Below are 20,511 nucleotides of genomic sequence, written 5' to 3' on the forward strand. Positions count from 1 at the left end.
GTGGCCGAACGGGAAAGAGGGAAGGAGGATGCGCACTATTTTCCGACGCGCACTAACATTGTTCTAGAGTACTCCACGATCAGGGCCATCTTTGGTCGTCCTCGCCGGTGACAGTGTGGACAGTTTATTCCATTGGTCATTAAAAGCCTAATGATTAATAAATAATACTTAACTTTGAACGCGCCGTTTGAAGCACTCGGGCAGACAAAGGGAGCACAAATCCCCGGTTTTTTTTTTTGTGGACTCACTGGCATTCCTTCCTTCAATACCCTTCATTTCTTGAGGCGAAAAGAGGGCGAGACGGGAGAGGCAGTGCTACAACATGGATGAGGAATATGATGTGATCGTTTTGGGCACCGGACTCACAGTAAGTAGTCGAGCTTCATCTGCTTTTGAAACAAAAACCAAGTAATTACGCGCAGTTTCCACATGATTATTATTCCAGCCAGACTCACAGGCCCGCTATCCTCCAAGCCCAGTGAGTGAAAGCCTCCTTGCATCCCTGTGTTGCCTGTGACATTAAGGGGGAAAATCTGATAATAGATGCGCTTTTTTAACAAATGTCTCCAAATGTGCCAGTCGAGCTGCTTGTGCGTGACGAGCGGCAAACGATGCTCCAGGAGGGTGTTTTTCATGTTTTCTCACAGCCGGCTCAGTGCTGTGTTACACCCAGTAGCATCTTTTAGGCGTAACCCCAGTGTGTCATGGTCCTCTTTGCATAGACAGGCCTCCATCCTGAGGTTGGCGCAGGCCTGAGCACGGGTTTATTAAATGACAGAGCCTTTCACTGCCGACACTCACTGCACTTATCACACCCAGTGCGGCAGAAATACACCTTGTACACTTCGTGGGATATTAATCAGGTTTTTTTTTTTTTTCATGCGTAAAAGTCGACATTTTGGTAGTTTTTTTTATAAAAGGTGTCAAACATCCTTTTGTCAGTGAACAGCTGTGATGGTTTGAATGGTATGACGCGGTAATATAATGTGGATATTGTTATTAAGATTACACACACTGATAATGAGATTATTATTATGATTATTGTTATTATTATTATCATCATTACAGTAGATGGGTGAAACGAGCCAGCCGCGCATGCGCACACCGTCCCTTATGTCCTCCCTGCAGCCTTCTGTCAAAATCTCCCAACTTCCCTTTATGGCTTCTAATAAATCTGTCTTTTTCTTTTGAGACACCTCCTCCCTAAGTCACTCTCATACGTCATCAGTTCATTCTCAAATTGATGCTACGTTATCGGTGTTGACGCTCGCTATTAATTCCTGTTTTTTGCAGGAATGCATCCTGTCCGGGATCATGTCTGTGAACGGGAAAAAGGTTCTGCACATGGACAGGAACCCCTACTATGGTGGCGAGAGCTCTTCCATCACCCCCCTGGAGGAGGTAAAGGGCTCCTGGGATCTATAAAAAGCAATCAATATATTTTATGTCCCTCAGTACAGCTCATTTTACTTCCTGTGCCATTGAGCATCAGCTGCTCTTTTTATGGTCTTCATTTGCTTCGCCGCCATATCCTTCTTAATGCCTCGGATTCTGTCAGCTTCACAGGCTGCGTTTTATGTCTTCTTTCTTCGCAGCTGTACAAGCGCTTCAATCTCCCAGACTCTCCGCCCGAGTCGATGGGCAGAGGACGGGACTGGAACGTTGACCTCATCCCCAAGTTTCTCATGGCCAACGGTCAGTCCTGCATCACTGATTTTTGTTTCTGAGGGAATGAATATATCAAACACGTAACTATCACCCATCATAGACTGAAGAGATAGTTCGGATAATTAGATGATAATAAGTAAGTTATTAGTATTACTGATGAGGCCGGGGATTATAAGTTAAGTGGCCTTTCGTTCAGATGCTCTCAAGGCAGAATGTTTGATTAGTTGAAGGTTGATGACAAATGATAAGATGTAACATGTGTCTGTCTGCGTGATTGTAGGTCAGCTTGTGAAGATGCTGCTATACACAGAAGTGACACGATACCTGGACTTCAAAGTAGTGGAGGGAAGCTTTGTCTACAAAGGAGGAAAGATCTTCAAGGTGCCGTCGACCGAGACTGAGGCACTAGCTTCAAGTAAGCCACAGTTAACGAGCAAAGAGTAGAGTGTCTAATTCAAATTGAAGTAACCGCGGGGGTACTGCAACTTTAAGCCTTTGTTTGAATCTCCAGATCTGATGGGAATGTTTGAGAAGCGAAGGTTTAGGAAGTTCTTAGTCTTTGTGGCCAACTTCGACGAGAATGACCCCAAGACCTTTGAGGGCGTGGACCCCAAAACCACAACGATGAGGGATGTTTACAAGAAGTTTGACCTCGGCCAGGATGTCATTGACTTCACCGGCCACGCCCTGGCCCTCTACAGGACAGATGAGTAAGAACAACAGCATGATGTCCAACACATGAAACCTAGTATCAAGTCTTTGATAGCTTCATGTTACTTCACAGCTGCATTCATGATTTTAAAGGTCCCATATTGTAGAAACTAGGTGCTGTACAAATAATGTGGAAACATTCAATGCACATAGAAAATCAGCGCCTGTTTTCAGAAATTTTGCCTTTAAACGAGTCATCGGGAATCCTGTAAGTCACTGCCATCAACAACAAGCACCCAGCACGGGCGTGGTTGCGGAAACATGGTGGGTGATGCTTGCTCAGACTTGTGAGTGCTGACCAATCAGAGCAGACTGGCCTTCTGGGGAGGGAGGCCTCGAAGAGACTGGCAGTAAAACAGAGGGTGAATGGAGACAGACAGTATGAGAAAAATTTTATGTGTTTTTCTCATTCTTCAGTAGACACCCGAAATAAAAGGATGAACCTGAAATTTAGCACGATGGGACCTTTAACTAAATAATTTAAGCACTTATAAAGGTTTAATAAAGCTCCAGTGTAGCGACTGACTGACGGATATCAAATAGATTAAAATTCTCCACTCAGCAGTGTAGGTATGACATTATTTCTGTTTATTCATATTTCTTTTCTTCCTCCTCCTTCCTGTTGTTTCCTCCTCCAGCTATCTTGATGTTCCCTGTCTGGACACGATCAATCGTATTAAGCTGTACAGTGAATCTCTGGCCCGGTATGGGAAGAGCCCCTACCTCTACCCCCTGTACGGTCTGGGAGAGCTGCCACAGGGATTTGCCAGGTGTTTTAATACATTGTTATCTAAAGTGCTGTATTACTAGATGGACCAAAACTTGTCTTACAGAAGTACAAACCTACTCCATGATTTAACAGTTCTTATCCACTTGTCATTGTAGATTGAGTGCAATCTATGGCGGGACCTACATGCTGAACAAACCAGTGGATGAGATAGTGATGGAAGGTGGCCATGTGGTTGGAGTGAAGTCTGAGGGAGAGGTACAGCCACGCTGATTTATTATTCTACATAAAAAAGCAAATTTAACAATATCATTTAGTTCATTCATGTAGAAAAGAAAGTCCTTTAAAAGGCTGCTTGTACATTTCTGTCTCATTCCTGCTCGCAGGTTGCTCGTTGTAAGCAGCTCATCTGTGACCCCAGCTACATCTCGGACCGCGTCCGCAAGGCGGGTCAAGTGATCCGCGTGATCTGCGTCCTCAGCCACCCCATCAAAAACACCAATGACGCCAACTCCTGTCAGATCATCATTCCTCAGAATCAGGTTAACCGCAACTCAGGTGAGGATCATTGTCGCTGCTGGGGCACAAATTGGAGCAATGAGATCAATTACAAAGAATGGCTTTTGTGTTGAATGTAATTGATTTGATTTTAAGCCCTGGAGATGTCAAGGAGCCCCTTTAAGAGAAACATGTCACGTTTAGTTCCCCCATAACGTCAAAATAGCTTATGTTCCCTAAGCACTATAAACATGTTGATCCTTGACATTGTAGCTTTTTATCTCTATAAGTGGCTATAATCAATGTTCTTATATTAACACTGGATTGCATGACTACTCGTATGTGAAAAGAAGTACTCATAATAACAAGCCCACAGGAGTCAGCAGTTCTCACTGGCTCTACACAGCGCTCTATCATCTTTCAGCTCCTTGTTTTGGTTTTTCTGACCCACAGCTCTACTGCTCTGGTTCATTCACTGCTCTCATCATCTTGTTTCCAAACACAGTTAATTGGCTGCTTTTAGTGATAAAGCTCTAAAAACCTGCTTCCTGCCCGGCACCACTTGACAGACAGTTAGCGACTGTCTGGTGAGCATAGTGGAACAGTAAGAGCCAGATATTTATGAGGTGGTGGAGACAAAAACAGAGCTAAAAGGAGAGTATGAATATTGCCAGAAACTCTAAGGAAATGATAATGTTGCTTCCTATACATCAACTTTATGAGGTGTGCCTGTCTCCTCTGCTCCCAAGTGTCCAACAATCAGTGAATACACATTTTTGGTTACTCTGATCTGACCTCTTTTCAACCCCACTCCCAATTCTCCAGACATCTACGTGTGCATGATCTCCTATGCTCACAATGTTGCGGCCCAGGGGAAATACATTGCCATCGTCAGCACCACAGTGGAAACCAGCGAGCCCGAGACTGAGATCGAGCCGGCCCTGGAGCTGCTGGAGCCCATTGACAAAAAGTCAGCAATTCAACATCTTATGCATTAATGGTTTCACAAACAAGCATAAAGCCAGAACTCTGGATTCATTACCAGGTTTAGTTAATTGCGTTGTTTGTTTGTTTTTTGACAGGTTTGTGGCTATTAGTGACCTTTATGAGCCCACAGATGATGGTACTGAGAGCCAGGTAAGAGATTTTTTCCCCCTAAGCATTTCAGCTATAACAAGCTTTTTGATGAGGAAAACAAGATTCATACGATGCTCATAGCCCGTTTGCTTATAGAGTGACTCTACCGATAACAACGTTAGTCAGTCAATACAGTGTGGTCCAGACTGCAATATCTCAACAGCTATTAAATGGATTGCCATTAAAATGTTGTACAGACATTCATAATCCCCAGAAGATGAAGCCTAATGACTTTGGTGATCGCCTGACACTTCCTGTTGCGCAACCATGAGGTTGACAATTGTGGGTCAGAGTGAAATATCTTGACAAATACTGGATGTGTTGCTGTGGAATTTGCCACAGATACAGACGATCCACCAAGAGGTCAAAGTTTTTACCTATTCAGTGGAATAACTTGAGATCTAATGGATGGGATGTCATAAAATTTGCATCGCCATCATCTGGTCACGTTTAATTCGTCCTGTACTTTAGTAAATTAACAAATATCTCCAAAGTAATGACACTCCCAACAGCCTCGTCTTTGTTCTTAATGTTATTTGGTAAAGTTAGCATTACAACAGGCTAAATGGCGAGCAAGGAAAACATTAAACATCAGCAGATTAGCATTATCACAGTTTGCATGTTAGCATGCTGATGTTAGCATGTAGCTCAGGCACCGCTGTATGTAATTACAGCCTCACATACCTCTTTATTCACCAAAGTAACTGTGGTTCTTGAAAACGCTTCTGGTCAAGTTTCTTGGAACGATGGCGCAATCTAGCGACCCAGCCCTCGTTTCCACCAGTTTTGGGTGGGACTGTTGCAATCAAGGATGTGATATCATTGGAGGGCATTGCGTAATGTAGTAGCCACTGCAATGTAGAGTCTGAGTCCTGTTATTTTTTTCTTTCCCAGGTCTTCGCCTCAAGGTCCTACGATGCCACCACTCACTTCGAGACCACTTGCAACGACATCAAGGACATCTACAAACGTATGACCGGGAGCGACTTTGACTTTGAGAACATGAAGCGCAAACAGAACGATGTGTTTGGGGAGGATGAGCAGTGAGCGGTAGAGGGGCATCCGGGAGAGGGCGGGGCCGGGAGAGGAGGCGGGGCGAAAAGAGGCAAAAGAGGCGGCAGAGCCTGCGGTAGAGGGCGGGGGCTGCCTGAGCAGTCCTTTAAATTCAAATGGGTGGGGAGAGGGTGCGCTTCTGGACTCTGCCTGCTCTCGGCCGTTTGCCTCCTTCTCCTTACGTCCCACTCTCTCTTGACACACGCTCAGACACATAAATGCTCACAAACTCACACATACACACTGTTCAAATACTCACACTCCTTCTCTCTGTCACTGAAAAGCAGGGTTGATACGGTCTTTCATTCCATTGTAGAATTTACAGTATAATCATGTCTTAACTATTATCATTAGAGGTGAATTTATTACTCGTTGGCGATTTTCAAAGCATTTCATTCTTTCTGTAACGTCTTTGTCCTCATATCAGAGGTTGGGTGGAGGGGAAGATTGATTGGCACTGAGAGGTCTGAACTGCCAGCTCTGACATGAGAGATAATGTAATGGCTTTAGTGTAGAATCCTCTGGAAGGGTCACCTCCAGTTGACATGCATGCATCTTTTACACACAGTAGTATTGTACATAGACTCAAAAGACACTGCTGTATGAAGGCTGGACCATTCCACGTATCGCTCCTGTCAACCCTGCTTTCACTTTTCTCTTACTTGGTCTTTTACATGTGTTACTTCAAAAAGACGCCGCTCCTTTTGGCAAAAATCTGTTGGTCAGGCAAAAAAAATGTGATGAAAAATTACATATAAATGGGCTGTTCTGTCAACTGATAGTGCTCACTTTGCAATGCTGTTGTGTTCCCTGTGCTAGCAGGCAAGCTAACCAGTGGCTATTAACTGTCAACCACACCCCCAACCCACTCCCCCCCCAAAAAACTGTTCCTTTGTTTATCTCTGTTGTGTGATGTCAATTTTGAATTTGAATAGTTTACTTTCTAACATTTTAAATTATTGAAGAGTTTTATTTCTATATATTTGGTGCACATTTCACTGGCTGAAGTTATGAAGTTTACAGATCTGAGGTTGAAACTGTGGTCTTCAAGTTTAAAAAAAAAAAAAAGGGAATGTAAGGAACAAAAGAGGCATGGAGAGGATTTCTCGTCCTCGTGTCAGGCGAGGCTTTCTATGAAGTATTCTGGAAGATTTGGGTGAGTGATGAAAACAAACTGATTATGGTAATTGGGACTTGTTGAGATGAGAGGAAGTGTGCCATTGGGGTAACAGAATGTATGTGGGGAATGTTTTGGATTTGACGTTTTGAAAAGTTTCACTTTTGAGTGAAGAGGGTGAAGACTGAAATTTCGGCTCACAGTGAAAGCACCAGATTGTGTCTTGGTTGTTTCAACCCTTGTGTACGTCATTTAGAGAAGTCACTTCCCTAGGGACTAAATCCTATGAAAACTGTAGTTGTTAGAAGAGGGGAAAGCTGGAAACTCCCATAACTTTAAATGACTTTGTAGCATAGCAAAGGTATGAAGCCACAGTTACAGGTGCCGCCCCACGAGAATGAACCAAGATGCTTTTATTTGGTTTTAGCCTTAATTTGGGGTCTTATTTAAATATCTGGGCCCTTTCAAAAAAAATTGACTGCTTTGTTTTAAACTAACAATTAGCCGCGAGTCAGTCTTGTGCCAAAAATGGTGTTGCTGTTATTGGCAAAACTTGCTGACGTTGTTTGGTAGTGTACGTTGCTCTGCAGATCTGACTCAATACTATAGAAGGGATATTGTTTTCTACCACATCAGGGCTGTTATTGTACACATGAGCCAAGGCAGTTCCTCATATCTCTGCAGTGCAAACTCACACTCGCAGCCAGATTGATCCGTGGCTCGGCTTTGTTGAGACACTCCGATCCTTTTTCTTTAAACACACTGAAGCATTTCACTTTATCAACCACGACAAAGTCCCCTTAGCAACTCTAAACAAAGTCATAGCGTGTTTGGGGTGTTGACGTGTCTTATTGTTATGCTCTATTTATTTGAATTTCACTGACGTATTGTGGAAAGAAACTATGTCAAATGCTGAATATGCTATGCTATTAGTTTATGTTCCGATGATAAAAATGGATTTTTAAAAGTGATGCACACCGAAATTATTTGTTTTTTGTTTGTTACTTGCTGTGCTCATGTGTTATGATCATTCCAGTGCTGCATCACGATTAAATATGATTATTAGCATTCCTAAGAAACAGGTTTTGATGGAAGGATAACACCAACAGTCAGTCAAAATCTATACAGCTGTGCATTCAACAGTTCTCGCACTGTGCGTCATTCAACATTGTGTGTGGTCTTAATCCTGGAAACATGTTATCTGATTAAAACTGGAATACTGTTTACTCTTTGAACATAGATATATCTGAAGCCCTCCCTCCCCCTGCCCTTCCTCAGCATCAGCCTCTCTTTTTTTTTTTTTATTTATTGAAAACAAAAGCCTCATGTGTGGTCGTACTGTTTTAATTTCCATCCACTTTGGCCTTTGGAAACCACTATTGACAATATCCCTTGAATTTGACAAAAGAAATAGTTCAGGCTGAGTAGTAGAAAACTTACTGTCCTTGTTTGATCACTAGTATGTGAACAATGCCTAATGTCTTGTGTAACAAATAAAAATGAATTAAACTATGAATGAAATGATAGAAAAATAAAAAGCACATGGCAAACCTGGAAAGACCCTGGATTTGTTTTGTTTTTTTCTTTTTGCAATCACTACATCCAGGCGAGTCACCTGTTGTGGGAAGATTATCTATACATACATACACACAATTAATATTTTATATACACTCGTACTAAAAAACACAACAAAACAGAATGATACAGTTTTAATAATTACAGATGATTCTGAAGTAGAAGAACGTGGCTTTGCCTAATAATCCTTCCATTGAGGAAATATAAGAATAATCTGGTAAATATCTTTGAAGACATTTTGGAGCTGCTGCAGCACAAATGGTGGTTTTGTGGTTGCCATGCGAACAGGAGAACATTGCCTCTCTGTCACAGATACAGCACATGGAGCTTCTATCCAATTTTACTTCTGTGATGGAGAGAACAGCAGCATCGATCAGTCTGTCACTATATTTTTTCAAACCGTACGTCCTTATCACTCTTCACATGCAGCTTTCTCTTCCTCTGTAGTCTCCAATCTGTCACCACCTCTTCTCCTCTTTTGTAACCACACCTGTGTTGCACTGCGCCTTACAGAATATTACAACGTCTCATCCAGGGGCTGGAAACGTGTCATTTAGCCTCCCAGTTCTTGCTCATCCTTTGTCCAGTAACCACACCACGATAACTGCTGCGACCTGAGCTGCGCAGCAGAGAGGCAACAAGGTGGAGCTGACTCGGCTAGAATTACACACGATCCACCACGTAGCTCTCGTATGGATGACCCAGTAGTCTCTCTATCTCTGCCTTGGGCACCACCCAGCACTTGCCTGTGTGGCGTTTTCGCACCGTGTCTTTCAGCGTCTTGTCTTGCAGGGTGACTGGCATGTGCTCTGATCCCCACCTCAGGATCCCCCTGGCTGAAATTGCCTCCTTGTGAGCACCTCCATCCAGATAATCCTTCACTGCCGTCACACTCATGTCAGCATGCTGAAACTGGCCTGTAGTGAGAGAGAGAGAGAACAGCAGCAGTGGAAGGTGAAGTGCTTTGCTGAAGTAGAAAACAACGGTACCTGAACATTACTTAAGTTTTTCTATTTTATGCTACTTTATACTTCTGGTGCACTGAATTTTTTATTAGAAGACTGAATTTTAAAGACATAGTTACAACTGACATATAAAACCTATGATAGGCTTATAAAATACAACACATTTTTAAAGGGTAACTCCACCAATTCTACACATTGAAGTGTGTTTACAAGTCTCGGGGAGGACTGCATATGTGGCTCCAGAGGAAGCTGCATGTAATCTGATATACTGCCTTCAGTGATGTCACTCAGTGACTAAATCGCATTGTCGGTAATGTAGGCCTAGGTTTTTAAATGCTCTCCTACACTCCTATAACACTGTTGGACATTGTTTACATACCCAGCAGGCCTTGAGTTGAAGCCGTCAACCCCCGTCCGTCCGTGATGTAAAACCCCAGGTGAGCCATCTGTAGGTAGCTGGGGTGTTTGTAGTGGTGGAACAGGACCAGGAACTGCACATCCTTGGCCAGCTCGATCCAGCAGCTCCTGTGGTTGTCCACCTTGACCGTCACACCCTGCCTCCTCACTGATCCCTGCTGGTTGATGGGCAGAATATCCCGGCCTTCCCCTTCCACCACTACAGCGTCCAGTGAGAGGGTGATGGTGATGTCACCAGAGCCACCTGTGGCTGAGGAGATGGTGAGCTGGTCGAAGTAGGTCCGGGGGCGGTCTTCTACACCGTGCTTGGAGGGAGCTCCCATGAGGTGGCCATCGACAATGATCCCTTGAGGAGGAAGGCAACTCCCGTTAAAGGATAAGTTCATCCAAAACTTATAATTTAGTCATTATCTCCTCACCTCTAACTTTATTATTATTTACTCAATGCTAACTGAGTAGTAACATGTTTGATCTTAAAACATAGAGATAAATTCCTTTACATACCTCTCTCTGGGTCCTCCAACAGTCTGAGGACATCATTAGCCCTCCCGTCTACTGTGAAACACAGGTTCTGATGCAGCTTTGGCAGCTGGACCACAAAATGAGGATCTCCATCAACTACAATGGACAACAGTGAGCATTAATACAACATGAGCACATTAACATATGAAATAACTTTCACATTATCATTAATAACAAGTGGATAAAATGTAGGTTCTTGACCTGATGAGGAGAAGACTCGGATGGTGCTCAGTCTGGACGGAGGCTCTAAAAGCACAAGACATTCAACTAAAGGACAGTCCCCCTCACTCCCAAGCACTGCAACCAATGACAAGCAAGCAGTGCCTCTACAATAAATGACATAATAATTAACACATGCAGCTGTAAAGAAAATCCACAAAGTTCTTACCAAATGATTCTGTGTCTGCAGTATCATCCCCTAAAAATAAGTCAGAAAACGTATTTAACATGAAGCTTTTAAAGTCTGAGAATCAGCTGCAGTGTGGGTTTACATCTAATGAGGATTTAAAACTTACAGGAATCGTAGTTGAGATCGTAGTCGTAGTCATAGGTTGCGTCATAGTCTGGGTAGTGGAAACAAGCAATGAGTTCAGGATGTATTCTGCTGCTCATGAAGAAATTTTGATTTTAGAGAACGACAGGATAAGAAGCAGGGCTGCGCGATATGGCAGTTTCATGTCGCTGTGTTGGTGTTGTTCCTAGAAATTCATAATTAATGTTGCTCCAGGACCATCATTGAAACTGACCAATCATGTTTTAGTAATGTCATAGCTTTGTGGCTTTGGGGTAAAAGACCAGAAAGATATGAATATGGGAGAAATAATCATTTCAGATGCGATTAAAGGTGAGAAAGAAACTGAAAAGAAACATTAAAATAATAAGTGACCTTACAAAAACTCAGTACAGATGTGGTCTTCGTAACGGTTTCAGTGAGTGAGTTAAATATTTTGTTATGTTCAGAAAATGACATCACTTTACTGTAATGCAGCCTTTAAAACCAGGAAAAGACAACACTTACGCCATATCATAATATAATATTTATATATTGCCCAGCCCTCATAAGATGCATTGATAATTATACTCACCTTTCACAAGGTCAATATCTATGAGACAGAATATAAGACATTATTATTCACTCTCATGTAGCTGATTATATTGGTAAATCATAATCAAAAGCTGTCAGTCACTTTTCAACAGATAACATGTTATTAAAAGCTCATAAAAAGTGTCAAAAATCTGTCATTGAAATGTAGAAAGAAAATTCAGTTTTACCTTTTCTCTGAATAAAAGTGGAGACATCTAGTGGTGAGATAGAGAGCATTCAATTAGGAATAAATATACACACAAGCTTGTAACTCCTCAGGGAACAGAAAGGCTTTCAGGTTAGAACAACAGACAACACAGAGTTCACAACCTACCCAGAAGTCCTGCTGCTTCCCACAGCCGCGGCCCATCTGTCACACCGGGCATGGGAGCAAAAGTGGCAGACACAAAGGTGGCCACTCTCAGGTCTGTCTCTGAGTTTGTGTTGTTGTCGTCCACAGCCGGAGCGGGCGCCGGGGTCGGAGAGGTGAGCGGAGGCGGCAGCTTGGGTAGAGCGGTGGTGATTTCAGGATGTGGAACATCTGGAGCAGGTGTGGTGCTGTTTTCTGCCTCTGTGGAGCGTACAGTCGTTCTGACAGGAGGGAGGGTTGACCTCACTGTGCCCGGCTGAGGGGTAGGCAGGGGTGCAGGTGGAGGTGTGGTGCTGGTGGTGAATGTTAACATTGTGGTGGTTGTTGATGGAGTGGTTGTTTTCAAGGCGCTGGGCTGGGGGGTGGAGACTCTTCCAGGTGCAGGAGGTGACGCTGTTTTCAGAGCATTGAGCAGAGAGGTGGGTATCTTCCCAGCAGGAGGAGGAGAGGCAGTTTTGGAGTCGTTTTGGGAAGGAGAGGGCTTTTTACCAGAGAATGGTGCTGGGGCAGTTTTGACCAGGCTGGGACTTGAGGTTGTTGTGGTTTTCTTGGACGGTGAAACTGCAGTTTTTACTGTGGAAGGTGAGATTTTTTTAGTTTGTGGTGTGTTCGGAGGGGGCTGAGGAGGGTCTGGTTTTGTTTTGTTTGGCCTCGGGTTAAAAGGTGAGCTCGGCTTCTTTGCAGCACCGGCAGCTGGTATTTTGGTGGTGGCGGTAGTCGTCGCTGTCGTGGTTGTAGTGGCAGCGGTGGTGGGTTTTGGAGTGGTTGGAGTTTGAGATGCTTCATCTGCATCTGGTTTAACTACAACTAAAGAGGTGACCGGTGTTACAAAGTTATACTTGAGGGAAAGGTTGGTGGCCTTGTCTGCCAGTAACCTTTGCATTGAAGGGTCAGTGGCGTTCAGTTTGGCCAGCAGCAGCTCCTTGATGGTGAAATACGCCCAGAGACGGTGCACAAAGCTTGATATTCCTTCCAAGCCTGCTGAACAGTCAAATGAATCTGCAGTCCCATTGCTATTTGCATGGGAAATTAACACATCGTTCTCCAACTTGACATGTTCCTTTGAATCAATGGCGGACATCGACACCTTTAAATCCTTGACCCCTGGTTTGACTTTTCCAGCAACCACCAACTCAGAGCCTTGGAAGTAGTTGGGGAACAGGGAGCGGGTGATGTCATACGCCTGATCATCCAGGTACGACAGCTGGATGTCTGACAGCAAAGGGCTGGCCACCTCATCGTAGAAGCCCTTCAGCTGCAAGGCTGCGTCCGCGTCCTCATACACCATCCTTGCCAGGCCTCGGTTATCCAGTGCCAGCCGTTTCAGGAGGAGGAAGTCTGCATCATCTCCGAAGGCGAGGCCAAACAGAGAAGCCGAACCCAAAGCCTTCTTGGCATTGTTGAGGATGGTGTCGCCAGCTGTTACTCCGATGGTTGCCTCCCCATCAGTGAGGAAAATGACCAGAGGAACACGACGGGATGAGACGAGTTTGGAAGAGGTGGAGGATGAAGGGTTGACAAGCTGGGCGGCTGAAAGCAGAGCTGCATTGATATTGGTCCCTGATTAAAAAGAGTGGATCAATGGGGAGAGTCAGTGTTGTAGGGAGAGAACTAACAACAAAAGGAAGTTGAATGCCGCACCTTAAACAATTAAACTCACATCCTTCTGCAATAATCCTCCTCACAAAGTCTTTGGCGTCTCGCACATTCTGACGAGTTGCCCGCACCGTTCGTCCTTTCCTCCAAGTGTGGACCTTGTCTGAGAAGGTGATGATATTGAAGTGGTCTCCCTCTCGAAGGTCCCCGAGTATGGTGCTCATGGCCTGCTTGGTCTACTGACAGAAATTATTAGAATTATTGACAGAAATCGCATACTATCTTTGCAGAATATTCTTTTATTTGAGCAAGTTTTCTCATGTTAGAACGATAGCATTCGCCATATAGAGTCCATGGGGTTTGTCCACTTTACCTGTTTTATCTTGGTGCCTATCATTGAGCCACTGACATCAATGACAAATATAACATCCTTGGGAACCACAGGAAGCCCTCTGGGTGCAAAGTAATGCACAAAGTAGCCGTCATACACCTGAGAGAGGGCGAAAAATCCAAAATAAAGTGGCAGAGGACAACATTTACTGACACCAAAACACACTTTTTTTTGTAAAAAACAAAACAAAAAAAAACCTGTTCCCGACCTGGATTTCCCCCATGAGGTCTCTGAGGTCCACGTCATACTGAATGATGAAGTCTGCATTGAGACCTTTCGAGGAGATGCTGTTCTGCTGCTGCAGAGTTGGACTGTAGCGAACTCGAGCACAGGTAGCGCTCCGCTCAACATGAGTCGAGGCCGGGGCGTCTACATCACCTGTAGGAGAAAAAGTAACGTAATGATAACATTTACTTATTTGTTTTCTTGCGGAGAGATGAATGAGAAGATTGATATCGCTCTCATGTCCGTACGCAAAGCTACAGCCAGCAGCTGGTTAGCGTAGCTTAGCATAAAGACTGGAAACAGCTAAGTCAGTCCAAAGCTAGCTTCTATAGTCATTCATCCACCTGAGATCTCTTTAGATTCCTGAAACCTTTCACACTCCCTGCTCTCGACACCTGATGGTGTGTGCGAGGCAGTGTACCTGTCCCTTAGATCAGTGTTGATTTTCTTCTTCGAGGGTTGCTCACGCTCATTAACCATCTCAGATTTATCTTGACAGGTAATAACAGTCTGCATGGACGATGATACCAGGTGTAAGACAGCATCAATCCCTGCAGTCTCCCTAAGAACAGACTGTTCTAAGGCAAGCCGACAAGATAATAACCGACCCATCCCAGGTGACACACACTGAGTACCAGCTTCTACCCTCAGGGAGGAGGTTAGAGTACCATGATGTCGTTTGAACAGATTCAGATCTCTTTTATCCCTACTTCAATGAAAAATTCAAGTGGCTGGAGATGAAATATGGATGGAATCGACATTAAAACCAACAGAGCTTTATTTTTATTTATTAATTGATGATTGACTATTTTCCAGTTGTAGTCCAGTCTCTCAGTTTGTTCTGTACCAAAGGTACAACATCAGTGTATGTTCTCTATGGATGCAGCATGGATGGAAGCCCAATACAGATTTTTCACTCAGTGTTGGGACTGTGAAGTAAATCTTGAATCTTTAACTCATATCGTACCTTGAGCAGTGTTTGAGAGGAGTCGGCTTGTCTTGAGAGGAAGGACTTTTATGAAACTGATGCCAGTCCTCTCTGTGATACTGACATCTAAGGTGAGGTTCTGCACAGGCTGCCCGGGCCTCAGACCCAGGCTGAGCTCATAGCGGCCGAGCCGACGAGGTAGCAGCTCCTCGTAGGACAGAGAGAATAACATCCGAGCTCCTGACGGGACGCTCACTGCTACACGGAACTTCTCAATCTCCCTCTCTCTGAAACGCAGCAGAGCAGTAAGAGAGGAAACTCACAATACTGCCTTAGATGTTAGTCTGTATATGTGTTGGAAAGCATTGCAAATAAAACAGATTATTTAGGAAATCACATTGAATTCTCTCTAATTTTCTGGAAGTTAAAGAAAAGAGAACAAATTTAGCCTGGGACTGACTTTGTGGCAACAAGTCCGGCTGTTTTTCCTTGCTTCTTAGCAGCATCATAGATTTTCCTGGCAGCAGCTCTTTCCTTCACCTGGGCCACGTACACCTTGCCATTGGAGGTGCTGATGGGATGGAGAAAAGAAGAAGAAACACGTCTCTGTGAGACTCACAGTAGCCAGATTATATTTCAGAGACACGCCTGGCCTGCATTGAGTTGTTGAGCATGATTTACTTGATTTTGCGCCCTCTTTTTCCAGAGCGATCACAAAGCCGCTCGCATTGATGCTTGTTTACAAATGGAGTTCATGCCATGTGAAGGCGGGGGTGGGGGAGTGGGGTCATAAACAGGCTGAGTGGAAAAGAGTAATTTCCCTCTGAAAACAGCATTAATGAAGAGAGATCTTGCAGGCCGATGACGCTCCGAGGGAGTGCCGCCGAGTGCTGCACCCAGCAAAATCCCCAACCAAAACCACCGCTCAAAAGTGGGATCCAATTCACACAGTGCACTTCGTAGACCACCGATGTCATGTGACAAGGTGCTAAATTAAGGTCACGTCCTTTGAACAAATATATCCAAAGAGAAAAAACATCAAGGGCCGAGTTAAATAAACCCGCAGGCTTGAAACGGCTCTTGTTTGAGAAACAGAGCAGAATGGCATGAGAGAGCAGAGTGGAAAATGGAGGCGCTTGTATTTATATGTGTGGCGGGCCGAGGGGCTTCAGGAATGGTTGCACATCAGTGACCTGCACACTGAACACAGAGCTCTTAGTCTCAGACACAGAAATGCCAAAGAAGTAATGCAACACATTTGCCACAGCTTTTTTTTTTTTTTCTTCTTCTTCTTCTTCTCTGTTTGGTTGTGTGCAGACGGCTGTATAGGCTCCGAGTGTGCGTGTGAAAATATGTATGTGTGTGTCTGTGAAAGAGAGATGTGAAGGATTATGGTTATAAAAAGATGTACAAATTCCAGACTCACACATACTTAAAAAAAGCTAAGTCTGCTTCCATGTAGGCACACATACATACATGCAGTAGATGTGGGCGTGTGTGTACGTAGCGTATCTAAACTGGCAGGCTGCCTCGGTAAACTGTGCGGGGGAGAAAAGGGGGACTGGGCAAACTCCTGTCATTTTCTCTATTAACTTTTCTGACTTCCATTCACAAAGCCTGGTATTCATCCGGCCTCAGGTTCCCCCTCCTCCTGACCTGCTTCCGCTCCCAAATCCAGCTCCAGGGTCGGTGTTTGGCCTGCTATGTTGACTTATTTGTTTTGTTTATATTTAGCATTTTTGAAGGACAGCGGTCAGCAACCCTCTTACTAATCAAATTATGCGTCGCCTCCGGACCGGAATTCTAGTCCCTTACATAATTCCTCTGAAGTTTCATTTATTTTAGATGCCGACGATTAAAGGGACAGTTCGCACAAAAAATGAAAATGCAATCATTATCTATTCACGCTGATGGAAAGTCATCATGGAAGCGTTCTCTTAAACACCTGAGGTAGATGGAGACTAATTCAAGCGTCTGGAAACCCAGAGATCCCAAATTGATTTTATTTATACCCTTTTTTAAGCTAAACAGCTAGCTAGCTAAACATTCTCAAATGGGTGCACGAATTCAACTGCTCACCAAGGGTGTGAATGACTTGTATAAATATTTTTGGGATCTCAGAGCTTCTGTGGAGTTGGATTATGCTGGATGAGAGGGGTTAAGCAATTTTATGCCTTTTCTTTTGGTTGTTTTTTACATTATAAAACAAGTCCCCATCTACTTCAGTTGTTTAGGAGAATGCAGCTACGCTGTTTTGCTGTGAAGATACAGAATTTTTTTCTGGACAACAAACCTGCTTTTCAATCAGCATGGGGGTGAGTAGATACTGACTGAATTTTCATTTTTCAGTAAACTGTTCCTTTAATGAGAACATTAAATAATTTCAATTGCTCACCATATGGCAGGAATCATAGGAATCATAGTATAAAACCCATGAGTTAGATGATAATTGGTTGCATTTCCTGTCATAGTGATGTTAGAGATTAGAATGAATGCAAATTAAAAGACAGACACTCAAATAAACAAACACAGGAAGTAATAATGTGGAAACTCTGTTTACTGTTGGAGAGAGAGAGTGAGAGACAATGTAGGTCTGACTTACATGGTGAAGTTGGAGATGAACGCAGAGGAGGGCAGGTCCACCTCGAAGGCGGCCTCCTTGGTGACGGGGAGCTGGTTCCATACTGAACTCTGGACTGTGGTAACAGCATAGCGGGACACCACTGAACACCTCACATGATAGTCTGTCACCTTCAGCTAGCGGCAGCACAAACACAGGTAAACATTACTCACAGGGTTGGAGGAGAAAAGACTGAAGTCGAGGATCGTTTGTTTGTTGGTTGGTTTGTCAGCAGGATTACAAAAACGACTTATCAAATTTCCATGAGATTTGGATGGAGGATGGGTCTCAGCCCAGAATAGATCCTATTAACTTTTGGTGTGGGTCCTGATAAAGGGATGGATCCAGGATTTTTTCCTGACTTTCTTTAACATTGAGACATAGGGTGTTTTCAACAATTTCTCAGGAAATAATGCATGGATCTTGATGAAAACAATCATGCATATTTAGGTGGCTGGTATGATTGAGTACAAAAGGGGGCTGTTGGGCCTTATCAGAGGCATGCGCTTCTAGTTTTCATGATTAATCGATTGTTTGTCCCATAAAATGTCAGAAAATAGTGAAAAATGAGCATCCCAGTTCCTCAAAGTCCAAGGTGATATCTTTAAATGTCTTCTTTTGTCAGTTGGAAACCCAAGATATTCGGTTTGTTAAGATATAAACAGAAAAAAGCAGGAAATCTCAAGCTGAAGACAGCATTTCCTGCAATTCTTGCATGAGAAACTACTTTAATGATTGATCGATTATCAGATTAGCTGGTGATGATTCTTATGTTGATTTATTGATTAGTCTACTTAATGTTGCAGCTTTCTGATCATAAAGAAGCACAGCACTGTTTGACCAAAAGTGATTTTGCCACCTGAATTAAACTTCCAGATCAGTTTTAAACTAAATTTTTCAGACCCTGAGAAGACTGAGACGTGTCGACTCTACAGAGCGGAAGTTGCCACATTTATACACTGATGTGACACAAACAGTCAGGTCTGACCATAACAGACAACCATAGACATTTATTTAAACCCACTGTCCTCCCCTGACAAACAACCCCTAAATATGCACCCACCACTTTCTCTTATTTTTACCCCTATCACAGTCTGCCCTGCATCGCTCTGGCGAGTCGATGGAACGACACAAAGCGGTTCCCTGCGTGGTGTCTCTGCCCTCCTCTTGTTTACTCGGGTAACGCCGGCGCCTGCTGAGACCAATCTGGTCAGCGTAGGCCACATTACTGCAGGACGAGGCGACAGGCAGGAGGAGGAGAGCCACATCAGCCCTCTGGACGCTGGTATTTAGGAGAGCTGTGGTTTGTGCTATACATGACTGAATTACTGTATGTTTTCCAGGGGATTGCTTCACAGTTAACGGTAAAACAAACTGAGGGGAAGTTACTGATGATACCCTGAGAGGTGCTGATGGTTGTGGAGCTTCTTCTGTAGTTCACTTTGTTTAAGAAGAGAGCAAGTACACAGCTGTTATTTAGTCCCACAGCTGTTATTTTTGTGTGTGTCTTATTCTATATTTCTGCTCTCACATGCAAAATGAATTCATTGATATAATAAACATTTATTCTATTGACAAATTGAGAACCTTGTATTTTATGAATGTCTCCAACTTACCACTGGTTTTGACAGTTTGCTCTGACGTTTGATTCTCTGGAAAAAGAAACGGTGTCAGTCAGTTAGACATCGTTATGAAATGGCACATAATACCATTTATTAGTAGCACGGCTCATTCAGAATGCCTCCTTTTTTTGAAGTAATCTCCAAAATCTGCCTATATGTGAGGGTTGGGTCGAGATTTTGTGTCAAAACAGTCTGAATCAAAGCCATTCATGAATGGAGGGGAAGTGGAACTGGAAATAAATGCTTGCACTGTACACAGGGCCAGCGAGGGTTGCACGGTTTGGTCCCAAATGTTAATCTTGCACACAAGTCACTGCTGTGTCAATACATTACCACATATCCTGGGACTTTAACATAAACAAATAACTTAAAGAGTGGAAACCCGTTGGAGGGAAACATAAAACTCATATAATTCAGATGGAAAAGAGGACTATAAGATACAGTATGCTCTGCTGTTAGAGCTGCAGAAGCGTACATTTTCAAGGCATGGTGAAGACTGATAACTCTTGGTTGAATTAAATATGGTCGAGGTTTGAAGTACAAAATAAAGTTCTGCATTATTATTGTAACACTGTCCTCTTTGCTCGATTCACCCTGGTTTAACAGAGGGGTGTGTTTCAGAAAGTGGCATGAATTTGTAGCTTTCAATGACTTCGGTCACAAAACCGAAAAAAATAAGGTAGAAAACATACCTGTAAAAGATTATTTGCTCCAAGTTTTGCTTCATAATCCCTTGATAATCCCTCTTGCACGTGAAAAGTGAGGAAAACTAGAATGCACCGGACTTTAAAGCTCATCATGTCCATAATAATTCAGTTCAGTTTTAGGCTCCAAGATGAAGAGGTGAATGTCCCAGTGGTCTCACGTTGTTAGCAGACTGCTGTGCACATACCTCACATTTTACACAAGTTATTTTTTTCTTGCAGAGAGCAGTCCTCTCCCCTCCCTTACCTCACCTTACTCAGCTTAGTTTGAACAGCTCCACTGTGGCGATAATGACAAAAAAAAAAAAAAAAGAAAATGGCAAGAGCACAACATCCGTCAGAAGATGGCAGAAAAAAGTTCAGTCAGAAAGTTGCGTGGGGGATTTGAAGAGAGCAGCTCCCAGCTTCTGTTCGTGCATACTGGAAATTTCGCGGACTGCTGCCACAGAGGTGCAGAAGAAATGAGGGATTATTAACCTCTGCTCGGCTACTTGGGGAAAACACACCTCCTCCCCTCTGTAGGAGTGCTCCTGAAAAACTGAGTTTTATTCCTTAAATCACTCCCAAATGTGAGTTTTCAT

General features: G+C 43.5%; 2 protein-coding genes across 2 annotated transcripts; one reads left to right on the forward strand and one right to left on the reverse strand.

Annotated features, from left to right (window-relative positions):
• Nucleotides 1-44: 44 nt before the first annotated feature.
• On the forward strand, nucleotides 45-8,472 carry gdi1 (GDP dissociation inhibitor 1). Its single transcript, XM_084367711.1, has 11 exons — nucleotides 45-367; nucleotides 1,294-1,401; nucleotides 1,596-1,695; nucleotides 1,949-2,083; nucleotides 2,180-2,378; nucleotides 3,018-3,149; nucleotides 3,265-3,364; nucleotides 3,493-3,664; nucleotides 4,430-4,574; nucleotides 4,687-4,741; nucleotides 5,636-8,472. Exons 1-11 carry the CDS (start codon nucleotides 323-325, stop codon nucleotides 5,786-5,788), a joined length of 1,344 nt encoding a protein of 447 aa, XP_084223837.1. The 5' UTR covers nucleotides 45-322; the 3' UTR covers nucleotides 5,789-8,472.
• Nucleotides 8,473-9,031: 559 nt separating this feature from the next.
• Nucleotides 9,032-20,032, reverse strand: itih6 (inter-alpha-trypsin inhibitor heavy chain family member 6; the record flags this gene model as incomplete). Its single annotated transcript, XM_084365919.1, has 17 exons — nucleotides 9,032-9,403; nucleotides 9,831-10,214; nucleotides 10,373-10,486; nucleotides 10,592-10,636; nucleotides 10,779-10,808; nucleotides 10,906-10,953; nucleotides 11,476-11,493; nucleotides 11,663-11,689; nucleotides 11,809-13,404; nucleotides 13,505-13,676; nucleotides 13,814-13,930; nucleotides 14,040-14,209; nucleotides 15,024-15,271; nucleotides 15,445-15,555; nucleotides 17,587-17,741; nucleotides 19,221-19,256; nucleotides 19,919-20,032. The coding sequence occupies 17 exons, from the start codon at nucleotides 20,030-20,032 to the stop codon at nucleotides 9,150-9,152; spliced, it is 3,639 nt and encodes a 1,212-aa protein (XP_084222045.1). The 3' UTR covers nucleotides 9,032-9,149.
• Nucleotides 20,033-20,511: the final 479 nt, after the last annotated feature.

The sequence above is a fragment of the Pagrus pagrus genome (assembly GCF_965226575.1).
Source record: "Pagrus pagrus genome assembly, chromosome: 11".
NCBI lineage: Eukaryota > Metazoa > Chordata > Actinopteri > Spariformes > Sparidae > Pagrus > Pagrus pagrus.

Excerpts from the sequence above, each read along its gene's own strand:
- gdi1 (XM_084367711.1), top strand. The coding sequence starts at position 323 with ATGGATGAGGAATATGATGTGATCGTTTTGGGCACCGGACTCACA. Across the intron at positions 3,365-3,492 it reads GAGTGAAGTCTGAGGGAGAG|GTTGCTCGTTGTAAGCAGCT; the intron begins GTACAGCCACGC and ends TCCTGCTCGCAG. Across the intron at positions 3,665-4,429 it reads TCAGGTTAACCGCAACTCAG|ACATCTACGTGTGCATGATC; the intron begins GTGAGGATCATT and ends CCAATTCTCCAG.